We start from the raw sequence: 15387 nt of genomic DNA, 5'->3' as shown, positions 1-15387 counted from the left end.
CTGGGACAGGGGCATTCACCGCCTCAGAAGACTGATGGCCAATGAAGCTCTGTGGGCCTGGGACATTCTGCTGCATTTGTGGAAGAGCATGGTAAGAGCCAGATCATAGGAACCTGAGGGGAATTCCTAGAGGGATTTTTAGGAAAACAATAAAAGTTACTCAGACAATATCTTGTTTGGAAAAGGAAATGGCCTTCAGCTCTAGGTCACTCTGTGGGACAACCCAGGAAAGTCCTGATTCTGCTGTGCTGTGGGGTGGGGGGATGGAAGGGAAAACAGTTCTGGAAATAGGCATATAGCATTGGACCAGAGGTGTAGTCAGCTTCTTTCTCTACTGCTAAGCAGAAGGATGTATGTTCTCACAATTCTACTGTGAATAACTTTACTCCTGTCAGTTAAACTAACCCATGCTTTCTACTTGTACTGCTATTTGTCTATTTGTCTATTTATTTGTCTATTTGCTATTTGTCTATTCAAGCAAGTGGCCTTTTTTGTTAGAGATTGGGCACAGATGGGGAGGTGTTTGGAAATCAGTTCCGTGTAGAACTAGTGTATATTTGATTGAATCAGAATGTATAAAGTAAATTACACTTTCTGACTCAATCACATATGTAAAGTAATGCATAATTTACTCATTGGTTCCCACCAAATTGGTTGAAAACATTAGCATTTACTAAGCAAATCTTTACTCATTAATTTTCCCTCTGAGATGTATGTGCTCTAGGAGGTAAATAATGCATTCAAAAATGTGTCTTCATGTACTGAGTTCTTAATATTACACCCTAGACTGTGGAAAAGCACAGTATGTTTGCTGTGAGAGAACATCAGGTCACACTGTATTTACGTTTATAAAATGCACTGTAGGTTAGGACAAAATTAGAACTCATTTCTTTTAAGAATTCTAATCACTGACCTATATGAGAATGAGTGACTCTGTCTTTTATGTCGTTGGTACAAAAAAAGCACTCATCCCATGAATTAAGGCCCAATTGGTTTGAAGTTGTTTGGTTTTGTCTTTGCTTTACTGAATTAATGTATTACTCTGTTGCTATTTTTATGTCCCTGTCATGAGACATCCAGAAGCCACCAAGAGTCTGAGTTTGTAGGCAAAAGCAAAGAGGCCTTTATTGCAAACTCAAGCTTGGGCTCTCCATTTGTTCTGACACAGTGGTTGGATCAGGGAAAGTATTGGCCCCAGTTGTGGCAGGCCTTTTAAGAAGTAAAGGATGGGGAGAAATTCTGGATTCAAATGGGGGTTGAACTCCTGAATGGGCAGCAATGTGGTAACACAAGTCTTGCTAAACAGGGATTGGTATTGGAGTCGCTGCAAGGAAATTGGCAACCTGTGTATGAGTTAGGTAAGCTCTTCATAATGCTTTGGACCTTTAACACTTGTTTGTCTCAATTTAGATAGGTTCCCTACAGGGTACAGTATATGGTTTTTCTTGGTTATTATAAGGGTGAAGCCTAGCCCCAGTATTGTTCGCCTGCTGCCTGTCATGGTTGTATTGATAATGAGTCCTCCAGCCATGTCTGACTCAAAACTCACCATGTAGACCAAGCTGGTTCTACTTGCCTCAGACTCCTGAGTGCAGGGATTAAAATACTGGAGCTACAAAGCTGGCTCATAAACTAAAATTCTAATTTCGGGATTTAATGACACTTTCCTGGCTATTTGCTTCTTTCAGGGGGAGTGGCAAAGCATAAACCCTGCTCAATGGACTTTTTGTAGAGATTACGTGTTGGAGAATTGCAGCAGTCTGGTTGTGTGTGGATATATGTTGCATTCTCCATTGCTTTGTCAAGATTCTAGGGAATACTACTTGACAAGTTTGTGAGTTTTGTGTGGAGGAGTCTTTTTTCTTTAAAGGGTCATGAGACCCTTCTTTTTTTAAAAGATTTGTTTATTTATTTTGAATAACACTATTATGAATACATCCTTCCTCCATGTATGTCTGCACATACCAGAAGAGGGCACCAGATCTCATGACAGATGGTTGTGAGCCACCATGTGGTTGCTGGGAATTGAACTCAGGCTCTCTGGAGGAGCAGTCAGTGCTCTTAACCTCTGAGCCATCTCTCCAGCCCCCTGTGTGGAGGAGTCTTACCTCTCGCAGAGTAAAATGACATCATCAGAAGAGAAATGTGCTGCATGTTATTTTGTCTATTGTTTGTGTTGCTGGCTTTGGGAAGTGTAAGGCTTATTGTTCCACTGTAAATTAAGAAACTCAGGAGGGTAAAACATTGGCATTCCAATCATTCAGTTCCTTTTGTACTTCTTTAGTTTTAATTGAGCTGTGATTAGAAGTGCTGGAACCCAAGTTAGGATTACAGAGAATTTCAGTTAGCTTACACTGCACAAGAGTTGGTGAATCATTTGTGGCATCCTCTACTCAGTTGTCTATTTTTCTAAGTGCTTTCTATTTTCCAGGTGTTGTCTGAAGAATCTTTTTCTTATGGAGGTCTTACTGCTAAGCCAGATCTGTACAAGTGTGATCCAAAGATGCAGACAAAGAGGACTGTAGCAAGATGACCAGGCAGTTTAGCAGGAATTGAAGTAGGGTTGGTGGGGACTTCTAGGGACAGTAGCAATGGAATGGAGTAGAGTACTGAAATAATGGCTCAACAGTTGGTAGAACTTGTTTGTCTTGAAGTGGGCCTGAGTACAGTTCTCATCACCCACATGGTGGCTGAAAACCATCCATGTTATGTTCCCAGCCTTCCTAATGCTGCTCCCCTTTAATACAGTTCCAGGTACTTGTATGTGAGCATGCCTACATGTGGGCATGCTTATAACAGGGATAGAGAAGTAGTGTCTCAGTTCTAAGCCCATCAGTAATGTGTTTTCCAAAGTTCTTACAAGACTTCTTCTGGAGATGGGACCCACAGGTTGAGAACCACTGATCCGTAAGTTCAGGTCCAGGAAATCTGATACCCTTTTCTGACCTCTGCAGGCACCTGGCACAAACACAGAGCACAGGCATACCTGCTGCAAATCACTACTACTAATGAGCTTAAGTGAAAACGTTAAAACAAAATGTGCAAATAAGACATGAGATTGGTTTTGCTACATTCTGTTTCTATAGAAACATTTCTGGGATATTCTACTGTAAATAATCTCATTGTGCAAATTATTGGCTGTGTAAAATGTGAAAATACTGAAAGAAAATGTGATTTATTTGACCATGTGACTGCAGCCATGTCAGAGAAGCAACCAGTGGCAAATGAAGTTCAACATGTCAGCCCACCAGGATGCAACTTCGTGATGCATAAACCTGGGTAGGTAAGGCCCTGAGACCACATACCCTGGAATGTCTTTTAGTTCTTCTGTGCCTTTACAGGTTTGCTGCTGCTAACTTTCTCTGGTATGTGGAAAGGTGTGAACCAGTGTGGAGAGGTCACCATTGCCTGTAATATAGTATATTATATCATGGAAATGTCCCATTTCACTGAACAATTTTTGTTTGTTTGTTTTTTGTTTGTTTGTTTTTCAAGACAGGGCTTCTCTGTATTGTTTTGGAGGCTGTCCTGGAACTCTGTAGAACAAGCCGGCCTCGAACTCACAGAGATCACCTGCCTCTGCCTCCCTAGTGCTGGGATTAAAGGCATGTGCCGCCAACACCGGCTTCACTGGGCATTTTTACCTGTGGCTTTTTATGAAGATGATTTCTCTCTAAGCTGTTATATCTAATTGATAATAACAATGACAGTTTAGACAGAATTCTGATGAATAAAAATAAATACAAGGAAATGTTACACAGCTAGGGCTTATCAGTTTATTTGTCCTGCCTATACTTCCTGCCAGGTACCTTCTGGTCAATCAGATTTTTATTAACAGTGAGAGCAATACATATTTGCACTGTACAAAGATTGTTACACAGCATCTCCCCCTTTTGTCTAATTTTAAAAGGTTTTAATTTTAACACAGTGAAATTATATGCAACAAAACAGTTACCAAGTAAGAATCACAGCCACAATATCCATTCCATTAGCATTTGGCAAAATCAAAGAAAATATTCCATTATTTTGTGGGTCCAAAGTTTTATGCCTAATGTTTTCTACAATAACTAAGGAAAACTATAAGTTTATCTATTTAGTCTTTAGCTCTATCCAAGACCACCAGAGGATGAAATGGTACCTAATGACAAGGACATCAAGCTGCTTTCAATGTTAGGACACCCAACTCTGGCCTGTAGGCCTAGCATATCTGACAGACTTGACTGTGAAGCAGGGAATTTTGAAGAACTGTCCTATACCTTGTTTTGAAAAATTTCAGTAGTTGCTTTTCTAGCATCCTGTCTGTACAGTTTGGTAGTTTTTTGCCCCAATGGCTAGGCTTTGCCTTTAATAAAGGGAGGGAACTCTATATGGAGTTTCTTCAATCTCCTCACCTTTCTTTGAAGTAAATTGATGCTGTCGGGAGCACACATGTCTCACTGTCATGAAAAGCCTTAGGATATTAAACATACTAAATGCCATAGACTGTGGGATTCTGAAGTATCTCTTAGCAGCGAAAAAATTACTTTCAAGACAGAGTTTCTCTGGGTAGCTTTGCAGCCTATACTGGAACTTGCTCTGTAGACTGTGGTAGCCTGAAACTTACAGAAATCTACCTGCCTCCTAAGTTCTGGGATTAAAAGTGTATGCTACCCCACCTGGCTCAGAGGCCAAAAAATTTAAAGACAACACAATAACATAGAATCCAGACTCTCTGTATTTTCCATCTTTACATAGCTTATTATGATTTTTATATTACTTTATTCCTTTTTAAATGACTTTGCTATTTGTTTCTTAAACTATTTTTATACACTCTTTCTCTTCGCTCCCACACTTTATGTATATTTGTAAACACACCATAACCCATTCAGTTTCCATATGAATTGGTCTTGTATATTCATTATTTTTTGATCACATAAGCTGAATCTTAAACTGTTATGTCACTTACTGGCATTCCTTAGCGTAGCACATGATGGTAGCACATGTCAGATATGGGAAGCTGTCAGGAGATGTGGCTGGCATGAGAGAATTCAGGAACCTGCCACACAGCTTGGATCAGGGAAAATGTAAGAGACCATGGGAAGGCAGGATGCACCCTGTGTCATGGTGTTCTGGAGGATCAAGATTGCAGGCAGCAACCGTGAGATGCCTCTTTGTGTCTTGGCCAGAATGATAGAGACTAGATTTTCATATGTCTAACCACCTCTGCATCCCTGGGATGAAGCCTACTTGGTCATGGTGGATGATTTTTCTGATGTGTTCCTGGATTCAATTTGCCAGTATTTTATTGAGTATTTTTGCATCAGTGTTCATGAGGTAGATTGCTCTTTCTTAGTTGTGTCTTTTTGTAGCTTGGGCACCAAGGTAATTGTAGCCTCATAAAAAGAGTTTTGCAATGTCCCTTCTGCTTCTATCGTATGGAAGAGTTTGAGAAGTACTGGTATTAGTTGTTCATTGAATTTCTTGTAGAATTCTGCACTGAAACCATCTGGCCTTGATTTCTGTTTTAGTTTTGGTTGTTGGAAAACTTCTCATGACTGCTTCTATTTCATTAGGGGTTATACGTCTTTTTAAATTGCTTATCTATTCTTGATTTAATTTTGGTAAATGATATATATTCAGAAAATTGTCCATTTCCTTTAAATTCTCAAATTTGTGGAGTACAGGTTCTCAAAGTATGATCTAATGATTCTCTGGATTTTGTCACTGTATGGTTTTATGTCCACTTTTTCATCTCTCTGCCTTTTGCTTAGTTTGATGAAGGTTTGTCTATCTTGTTGATTTTCTTGAAGAACCAACTTTTTGGTTTCATTGATTCTTCGTATTGTTTCCTTTGTTTCTACTTTATTTATTTCAGGCCTCAATTTGATTATTTCCTAGCGTCTACTCCTTCTTGGTGAGCTTGCTTTTTTTGTTCTAGAGCTTTCAGTTGTGACATTGATTCTCTAGTGTAAGTATTCCCCAGTTTCTTCATGTGGGCACTTAGTGCTATGAACTTTCCTCTTAGCACTGTTTTCAAAATGTCCCATAAGTTTGGGTATGCTGTGTCTTCATTCTTGGTGAATTCTAGGCAGTCTTTGACCCAGGAATGGTGTAATTGTGCATTGTTCAATTTCCATGAGTTTGTAGGATTTCTGCACTTAGTGTTGACTTTAAACCATGGTGATGATAGGATACAGGGGATTATTCCAATTTTTTTTTGTATCTGTTCAGGTTTGACATGTTGCCGAGTATGTGGTTGATTTTAGAGACGGTTCCATGTGGTGCTGAGAAGAAGGTATATTCTTTTGTTTGGATGGAATGTTCTATAGATGTCTGTTAATCCCAATTGGGTCATAACTTCTGTTAGTTCCTTTGTTTCTTAAGTTTCTGTCTAGTGGCCAGGGTGGTGTATTGAAGTCTCCCAATATAAGTGTGTGAGATCTTATGTGTGATTTGAGCTTGAGTAATGTTTCTTTTATTAATGTATGTGCCTTCGTATTTGGGGCATAGGTGTTCAGAATTGAGACTTCATCTTGATGGACTTTTCCTATGATGAATATGAAATGCCCTCCATCTCTTTTGATTGATTTTAGTTTGAAATCTAATTTGGTAGATAATAGGATTGCTGGCCCCCGCTTGTTTCTTGGGTCCATTTGATTGGGAAATCTTTTCCCAACCCTTAACTCTAAGGTAAGGTCTGTCTTTGAGGCTGAGGAGTGTTTCTTGTATGCAGAAGAAGGATGGATTCTGTATTCATTTCCATTCTGTTAGCCTGTGTCTTTTTATGGGTGAGTTAAGGCCATTGACATTGAGGGATATTAATGACCATTGATTGCTAATTCTTGTTTGTTTTTTATTTGTTGTTGGTAGTGGTATTGTGTGGATTCCCCCTCCCCCCCCAATTTTTTGGTGTTTGGTAAAGTGGGATTATGTATTGCCTATATTTTTGAGATCTTCCTTGGGTTGGAGTTTTACTTCCAGTACTTTTTGTAGGGCTGGATTTGTGGATATGTATTGCTTTTGTCATGGAATGTCTTGTTTTCTCCATCTATAGTGATTAAAAGCTTTGCTAGGCATAATAGTATGGGCTGACATCCATGTTCACTTAGCGTTTGTAGAACATGTATCCAGGGCTTTCTGGCTTTCAGAGTTTCCATTGAGTAGTCAGGAGTAATTCTGATAGGTCTACCTTTATATGTTACTTGGTCTTTTCCTTTGCTGCTCTTAATATTTTTTCCTTATTATGTACGTTTGATGATTTGGTTATTATATGGTGAAGGGGCTTCTGTTTTTTTGTGGTCCAGTCTATTTGATGTTCTGTAAGCTTCATGTAATTTCATAGGTATATCCTTCTTTAGGTTGGGGAAGTTTTCTTCTATGATTTTGTTAAATATTTTTTCTGTGCCTTTGATCTGTATTTTTTCACCTTCTATACCTATTCTTAGGTTTGGCCTTTTCACAGAGTCCCATATTTCCTGGACATTTTGTGTTAGAGATTTGTTGGATTTGAGATTTTCTTTGGTCGATGAAATCTGTTTCTCCTAGAGTATCTTCAATGCCTGACATTCTCTCTTCCATCTCTTGTATGCTGTTGGTTATGCTTGCATCATAGTTCCTGATCATTTACCCAGCTTTTCTTTTTCCAGCATTCCCTCATTCTCTGTTTTCTTTATTGTTTCTATTTGAGCTTCCAAATCTTGAAGTGTTTGAATTGCTTCCTTCACTTGATTGGTTGTTTTTCTTGGCTTAATTTGCATTCTTTAAGAGACTTGTTTATTTCTTGATTTTTTTGGTTTCTCTTTTCCTCTATTTCTTTAAGGGATTTTCTCATTTTTTCTTTGAGGGTTTCTATTGTCTTCATGGAGTTGTTTTTGAGGTCCTTGTCTTCTGCTTCATCTGTGTTAGGATCTTCAGGTCTTGCTGGTGTAAAGTCCCTAGATTCTGGTGGTATCATATTGGTCTTTCTGTTGTTGAGTGTGTTCTTATACTGTTGTCTTTCCATCCCTTCTTTGAGTGGATGCAGGTGGGGTCTCTCCCTCTCCTCTCCTCTCTTCTCCAGGTGGGCCAAGACCTCAGTGAAGGCAACTCTGGATGATTCAGCCCCTGCTGTTGTTCTCACTCCAGCGGAGGGTGTAGTGGTACCAAGACTCTAGTGGAGGGCAGAGGGTAGAGGGAGTAGGGCATGGGGAAAGCCAAGACTGAGGTGTGGCCTCAGGTGGTCCATTCTGCCAGGGCAGGTCCACTACATGCAGAACGATCCAGCAAGTTCCAAGGAAGGAATGGGGGGACTTGGCCCCAAGTAGAACCCACACTCACCTCAAGCAAAGGGCTCCTGTGGGGTGGGGGGGGTGGGTGTGGGGAGTGAGCAAGGATGGACTTTTCTTAATCAAATCACTTTAATTTGGAAGTCCCACCTTTAATTCAAATCCTTTGAGGTGAGAAGATCCATCTCTAATCTGGGCCCCATCTTCTGGTAGCATCCTACATAAAGGACATGGAAGAAGGAAGTTTTTGCTCGTTGTCTGTTTGTCCTAGCTCTGGCTTGCAAGATCCTTGCTTCATTGGCCTTAGAGCCAACTTCTTTGGGATTTCACCCTATACTTAAGACCAACTGAGATGTCTTGTAGAAAGTACAACGACTGGATCCTCTGATTTTAAATTGGTAGAGAGCATTTTGGGACTACCTTACAGGTACTGAAGTCTGTAAGACATTCTAATATTTCTTCTTCATACACTGAAAAGCATGACAGATTCATACCATCCCTGGGCTGATATAGGAATGTATATTTTGCACTGGTATGGATTTAAGATAAATTTTGTCATATGTATACAGTCTTTTAAAAATGTATCATTAAATACAATTATTGATATTCACCTATAATAGAAAAATTATGTTACTCAGCTTTTCTAGATATACAGAGATATATTTCATAGTTAGGTATTCTTAAAATCTTTTCAAAGACCTACAGAATATGGTATTTAAAATGTTTTATTGGGGTTTTTCATGACATTGACACACAACTGCTCCTGGCAACACTAATTATGTCCGAGAGGAAGATGGGCATCAAAGAAACTCATTAAGGAGTTTGCCTTCAACATGGCAGGAATAGCCATCTGGACAAGAAACTGCTCTTGTTTGGACTGCTTGAAAGCATTCTGTCCAAACTGGACAAGCAGGGTACAAAAAATGGACTGCTGAACTTGTCAAGGGATATGATTGTCCTTCAAGTTTCCTGCTTCATCAAAAATCTGCCAGACATTTAGGACCTATTGGTTGAAGATGAATGCCCCAACATTATAGAGGAACTTTGGGTGACTGCCCAGGAAACAAGATGTCTCTGTCAATTCTACAGTTTATATATTATCCTTCTGGTGTCTTTGATGGGGTTGAAGAGAGTTATGGTTATGATTTTCCATAGTTATGATAAAAGATAAGTTACATATGAATCTTTAGACTTACAAAGACAGGATGGATGATATTTTCTTTAAATTTTGTCAAATGCAAATGCACTAAATATTGTTAACAGTTCTTACTTGATAACTGTTTTGTTAGTTATAATTTTACTATGTTAAAATTAAAACCTTTTTGAGAACCGGAAGTCGTGTATAGACCTCTTTCCTTTTGCAGCCATCACTGGATCGCAGCCACCAAAATGAAGTTCAATCCCTACATGACTCCTGTCCAAAGCAAGAACCACAAACGGCATTTCAATGCACCTTCTCACATTTGGAGGAAGATCATGTCTTCCCCTCTTTCCAAAGAGCTGAGACAGAAGTACAATATTCGATCGATGCCCATTCGAAAGGATGACGAAGTTCAGGTTGTACGAGGACACTACAAAGGTCAGCAGATTGGCAAAACGGTCCAGGTGTACAGGAAGAAATATGTCATCTACATCGAACTAGTACAGCGAGAAAAGGCTAATGGCATGACTGTCCACATGGGCATCCACCCCAGCAAGGTGGTTATCACCAGGCTAAAGCTGAACAAAGACCGCAAGAAGATCCTGGAAAGGAAAGCCAAGTCTCAACAAGTAGGCAAGGAGAAGGACAAATACAAGGAAGAAACGAGTGAGAAGATGCAGAACTAGGGGCGACTCATACACAGCTTTCATTAAAGACTGTTTGAGTAAAAAGAAAAAAAACCTTTTTATTTAGATACAAAAGAGGAGATGATGGTGGATGTCATTTTGTATGCTGTGAACAAGTTTTTCTTACTGGCTGATGAATAAAGCTGTTTCGGTCAATGGGCAGGCAGGGTGTATCCAGGCAGAAAGTATAGGTAGGGCTACCAGACTAGGAGAATTCTGGGAAGAGGAACATGGAGAGTGAGTCACAGGGGAGATACCATGTAGTTGCCAAGGCAACAAGAGACTCAGGCATCACTGTTAAGCCAATACCCCAAGGAGATATGTATATTAATAGATATGGGTTAATAATTAAGAAAGAGGCAGCCAAAAAGAAGCCTGAGCCATAGGTCAAACAGTTTATCGTTAATATAAGCCTCTGTGTGTTTATTTGGAACCAAACAGTTGTGGGACCAGGCGGGACAGAAATTTCTGTTTACACTTGGTTTTCTTCATGGTATTACACTGGGTTGACTAATGTCTACAAATCTTAGTGTTTGAATATAAAGCTTTTATGACTACAAAGTTCCACAGGTTAACTGAATGCCTATCCACCTGTATTGATTACTGAGAAATAAGATTCAGGCACACGATTGGGAATTTCCTTGCTGTACATTTGGACATACATATTGTCATAGCCACAGGTTCTCACATTGTTGCAATCTCTAGAAACCTGAAGCACACTACAAATGTGAAGATAGCTTCTCAAGTTACAGAACATCCTTTCCTGGTGGCTCAGTTGTCTGAGACTACTCTAGGAGGCATGGTTAGTCTGAGATACTTCAGGGACTCACAGCAGTTATTTATTTATTATTCTCTTCTAAGGCAAAGGGCCTTGTGATTCTCATCAGTCTTGGGGACTTATTAGAACTATTAGAGGTCTTTATTTCCTGTCTAAATCATCTTGCCTTCAGAGTGGAGTGTTTCAGTCTCGGGGAAATTGTTGCATAAAAGCACATTTTTCAGGCATCTCCATTTTGTCCTCATTACGAAGTTATTTGCGGGAGGCAGGGGATGAGATAGGGGTTCTCTATATAACAGCTCTAACTCCTGGAACTCGCTCTGTAGACAAGGCTGGCCTCAAACTCAAGAGATCCACCTGCCTCTGCCTCCTGACTGCTGGTAGGCATGCACCACCACCAGGCTCAGAAATTTGAATTGAACAAATAAAATAACTTACTGAAAGATTTTCCAATATTGTCACATTTCATATTCCCCCCCCAGGATAAACTTTTCTGGTTTTTGAACATTCACACACTTCTCAATGTTTCTCATTATGCTAAACTTTCTAGTATGTAGCCTTCAGAGGTCTGTAAGAATGAAGCTATGGATAAATTATATGCTACATTATTTATTATATGACGGTTTTCCCCAACTATGAATTTTTTGTGCTTTTTAAGAGCCCTCAGTCCTAGGTAAAATATTTGCCATATTCTGTATGCTTTTGAGTTTTCTCTACTGGATGAATTCACTGATTTCTAAGATCTGTGCCACTGGTAAAACATTTGCCACATTTACTACACATATAATGGATTGATACAGTGTGGATTCTGCAGTGTCTTATGAAGTTTGGTGAATAATTATAGGACTTAACACAATTTTTATATTTGTGTATTTTTCCTCCATAGCTGTTGTAGTAATGTTAAGTGTAACAACCAATGAAAGGATATTCAACAGTCAGTACATGTTAAGGGTGTTCCTATAGCATGAATTCTGTGATGGAGTACAGTCACTGAGCTCATGCCATTAAATTTGTCAAATTCATCACATGGACATAGTGAGGAAATATTGTGCAGTGAGACCAGTGACCATCAGGGCAAGTCCAAATCCTGTAAGTCCATGTGCAGTTGCAAAGAACTTCGATGTCTCTTTTATTTGTCAAGTTGAGTGATTAGCTCACCAACTCCATGGATCCCCTTCAGTCCCCGAGCTGCTAAAGACTGGTCATCATGGCAACAATGATATATTTTGGATATGAGCCCTATGGCAGTTTGAAGAAAAAAAAAGGCCCCCAAAGGGAATGGCATTATTAGGATTTGTGGCTTGTTGGAGTATGTATGACTTTCTTGGAGGAAGTGTATCACTGTGGGGGTGGGATTTGAGGTCACCTATGCTCAAGGTATTCACAGGATCACAGTTCACCTCCTGTGGTTTTTGATCAACATGTGGAAAGCACCATGTCTGTCTGCATGCTGCCAAGTACCTCACCATGATAATGGACTAAACCTTTGAAACATACATCATCCTCAATAAAAGGTTTCCTTTTGGAAAACTTGTCATGTTCATGGTCATGGTGCCTAATCACAACATCTGAAATCCTAAGAAAGCTCTCTATCAGATGTGGGGTTGGTTAAAATCTTTTCTCATATTTGATTTTGTCTCTGGCTGAATGATGGTGCCCTCTGCTATATGAAGCTTTTCAGTTTCTTGAGGTACCCTTAATTGTTGTCCTTAGTGTCTGTGCTATCCATGTTCTATCCACACATAGTCACTTTCCCCATGCCAATGAGATCAAGGCTAATCTCTACTTCCTCTTCTACCAGATTCAGTGTGCCTTGCCTTATGTTAAGGTCATTGTTCCAGGCAGGGTGATAAAATGTAGATTCATTTGGATTCAAATATCTGTTCGAATAAAAAGGATGAAGTGGGATTCAGGAACCTTGTATTACAGATTGAGAACTAAGGAACCCTCAACCTGAAGTGAAAAATGAAATATTCAGTAAGCTTAATAATAACTTAGTGGAAAAGCTGTCTTCCAGGATTTAGGTGAGACAAACATCAGGGCTTGAAGTCAAGATAAAGGAACTGGATCACCCAATGAAAGAAATGATAGATAAAATAAAATCATCCCTGAATTCTAGCAGCAATATTTAAAGACAAGTGAAATTCAAGTCTTTAATAACAGCAGTAGGAGGCAGCAGCATGCAGATCTATTAGAGTTGGAAGCCAGCTTGGTCTCCATTTCAGGTTACAGGCCTGTGGGGTAAAAGGGCTAGCCAAAGAAACCCACAATAACCCTGAAACTAAAACCTGCCAAAGAAACCCCACACTGGGGCCAGAGAGATGGCTCAATGGTTAAGAGCACTGGCTGTTCTTCCAGAAGATGCACGTACAATTTTCAGCACCCATATGACAGCTGAAAACTGTAACTCCAGTTCCAGGAGATCTGATACCTTCACAGTAATTCACATAAACTTAAATAAAAAGAAATTTAAAAAAAAATCCTGGCCATCCTGGCCATGAAACCATAGCCAGTTAAAGAAACACAGCCTGATCTTGAATCCAGCACGAGTGAAAGGAACACTTTGACCCTGAAATCAGAGCCAAAGAAACACACTCCGGCCCTGGAACCAAAGTCAGTGAAAGAAACACACCCTAACCCTGAAACAAGAACCAAAGTTCTAAGAAGGCTCCCAGAAAGAAACACACTTTCGTCCCCCAAGCAGAGCCAAATCTGCCGCTGACCAACTGAATACAAAACCAAGCAATTTCTGAGCAGGAAAACAAACCAATCGTTGAGCAGAAAACCAACCAATCCATGACCAAAGAATCTGGCCAATATGAACTTGTACAACATGAAGAGGGTCAAAATATGGCCAATTCCCTCCCTGAAAATCTTATCGCTGGAAGCACTTCACCCCTAAAAGCCCTATATAAGCCCTCTGCCTGTTAAGTTGGCAGATACCTCCACCCTGGCAGAGGCGGCCACTCTCCTGGATTCCGCTTTCCCAAATAATTCTCTTGAAGGTGCTTTGGGTTAAAATCTCCTTTCTGCTGCCAAGCTACCAGAGCAGAAGCAACTGATACCTCTGCTTGGAAATTCTCAAGAGCAAAGCAGAAGTAATACCTTTTTTTCTGGAGCCAGAGCAGAGTGCTACATGGACATGAGCTGAGAAGAGACATCTCTGTTGGTAAACTCTGTTGGGGGCTGGGAGGGAGCAAAGCTGAGCTAATTTTCATCTCAGAGAGGAGCAGATTGCCATTCTTACAGGGAGACCACTTCCCACTAGACTCCAGCTTCAGGTATAGCCTGACTTGGTGACAAGTCATGATACTCATTTCCTCACAGCCACAGGTGTCTAGAATACCTTCCTTCCACAGCTGTAGTTACAGTCCGACTTCCCAACAAATCAGAGTACCTTTCTCTCCTGAGCTAGAAGTATCTATCCAGAATACCTTCCCTTCACAACTTCAGGTGTAGCCTGACTGCCCAACAAGTCAAGATACCTTTCTCCTTATAGCTGTAGGTATCCATGATACTTCCCTTCACAGCTGTACTTATAGCCTGTCTTTCTGACAAGTCAGGATAACTTTCCCTCTGTAGCTATAACACTTGCAGGTATAGCCTCATTTCCCAAGAAGTCAGGGTACCTTTCTTTTCACAGCTGTAACACGTGCAAGGTCAGCCAGGCTGCAAAGCTACGCAGAGACCTTGTCATGAAAAACAAACAAAACATTAATGATGTCAAGGGAGTGGGGAAGGAGAGACTAAATTGGGTAAACGTTAATGATTCCTAGGAAATACTTTAAGTGAAATGTATTGCAACTGTTTGTGCTTGAATGCATTCCAACTTCTAGAAATCCAGCTTGAGTTTATTAGACACCATCTATTTGAAAGACAATTGAGGGTCTCTTCATTTTTGATCATCCTCTGTACTGTGGGTCAGAACCCTGCTGGAGTTGGACTCTGCCAAGTAGCCAGTGCTCTTAATCTCTGAGCAATCTCTTCAGCCCCTGTATAAAAAACTCAAATGAGTCAAAATCAGGTGCAACATCATAGGATCCTAATTTTGCCCTCTCTGTACCAGGCTCCTTGACTCTGCTCCATAGAGTTTGCACCTACACATTCAACTTTCCAGTCACTAGTGGGAAATTCGTTCACCTGTCTAATTCATTTGTTACCATTTGCTCAATATGTTTCTGATTTCCTTTTTTACAATAGAGTGAAACCAGAGATGGCACCTTGAAACCTGAACTCATTACAGTTGGCATACAGTTTATGTTTTCCACCAACACACCTGCAAACCTATCTTATGTCTGGACTCCCTATGCTACAAAAGTAGTCATGAAAACAATTCTAACCTCTTGTGCACCAAGATTCTCTCTCTGCCAAGTCAGTAGGCACACTACAGGTTGTATTAACCATTTCAGTTCATATTTCAAACAACAGCAATACTGAGAATACCTTAATGTGCATACACAATATTTTCCCATGAGTTGGCTATGACTATCCTCTTGCACTGAAATCCCTGAAACATGTATACATGTTTAACATGTGGCA

General features: G+C 40.1%; 1 protein-coding gene across 1 annotated transcript; it reads left to right on the top strand.

Moving 5' to 3' along the window:
• Nucleotides 1-9632: 9632 nt before the first annotated feature.
• Nucleotides 9633-10070, top strand: LOC101829050 (60S ribosomal protein L26-like). Its single transcript, XM_040733828.1, has one exon. The coding sequence runs from the start codon at nucleotides 9633-9635 to the stop codon at nucleotides 10068-10070; it is 438 nt and encodes a 145-aa protein (XP_040589762.1).
• Nucleotides 10071-15387: the final 5317 nt, after the last annotated feature.

The sequence above is a fragment of the Mesocricetus auratus genome, unplaced genomic scaffold (genome assembly GCF_017639785.1).
Source record: "Mesocricetus auratus isolate SY011 unplaced genomic scaffold, BCM_Maur_2.0 Super-Scaffold_100037, whole genome shotgun sequence".
Taxonomy (NCBI): domain Eukaryota; kingdom Metazoa; phylum Chordata; class Mammalia; order Rodentia; family Cricetidae; genus Mesocricetus; species Mesocricetus auratus.
The sequence above is the reverse complement of the archived record's forward strand: the minus strand, read 5'-3'. Positions and strand labels throughout refer to the sequence as shown.

What these genes read in the sequence shown, in the direction of transcription:
- LOC101829050 (XM_040733828.1), top strand. Translation starts at nt 9,633, where the DNA reads ATGAAGTTCAATCCCTACATGACTCCTGTCCAAAGCAAGAACCACAAA.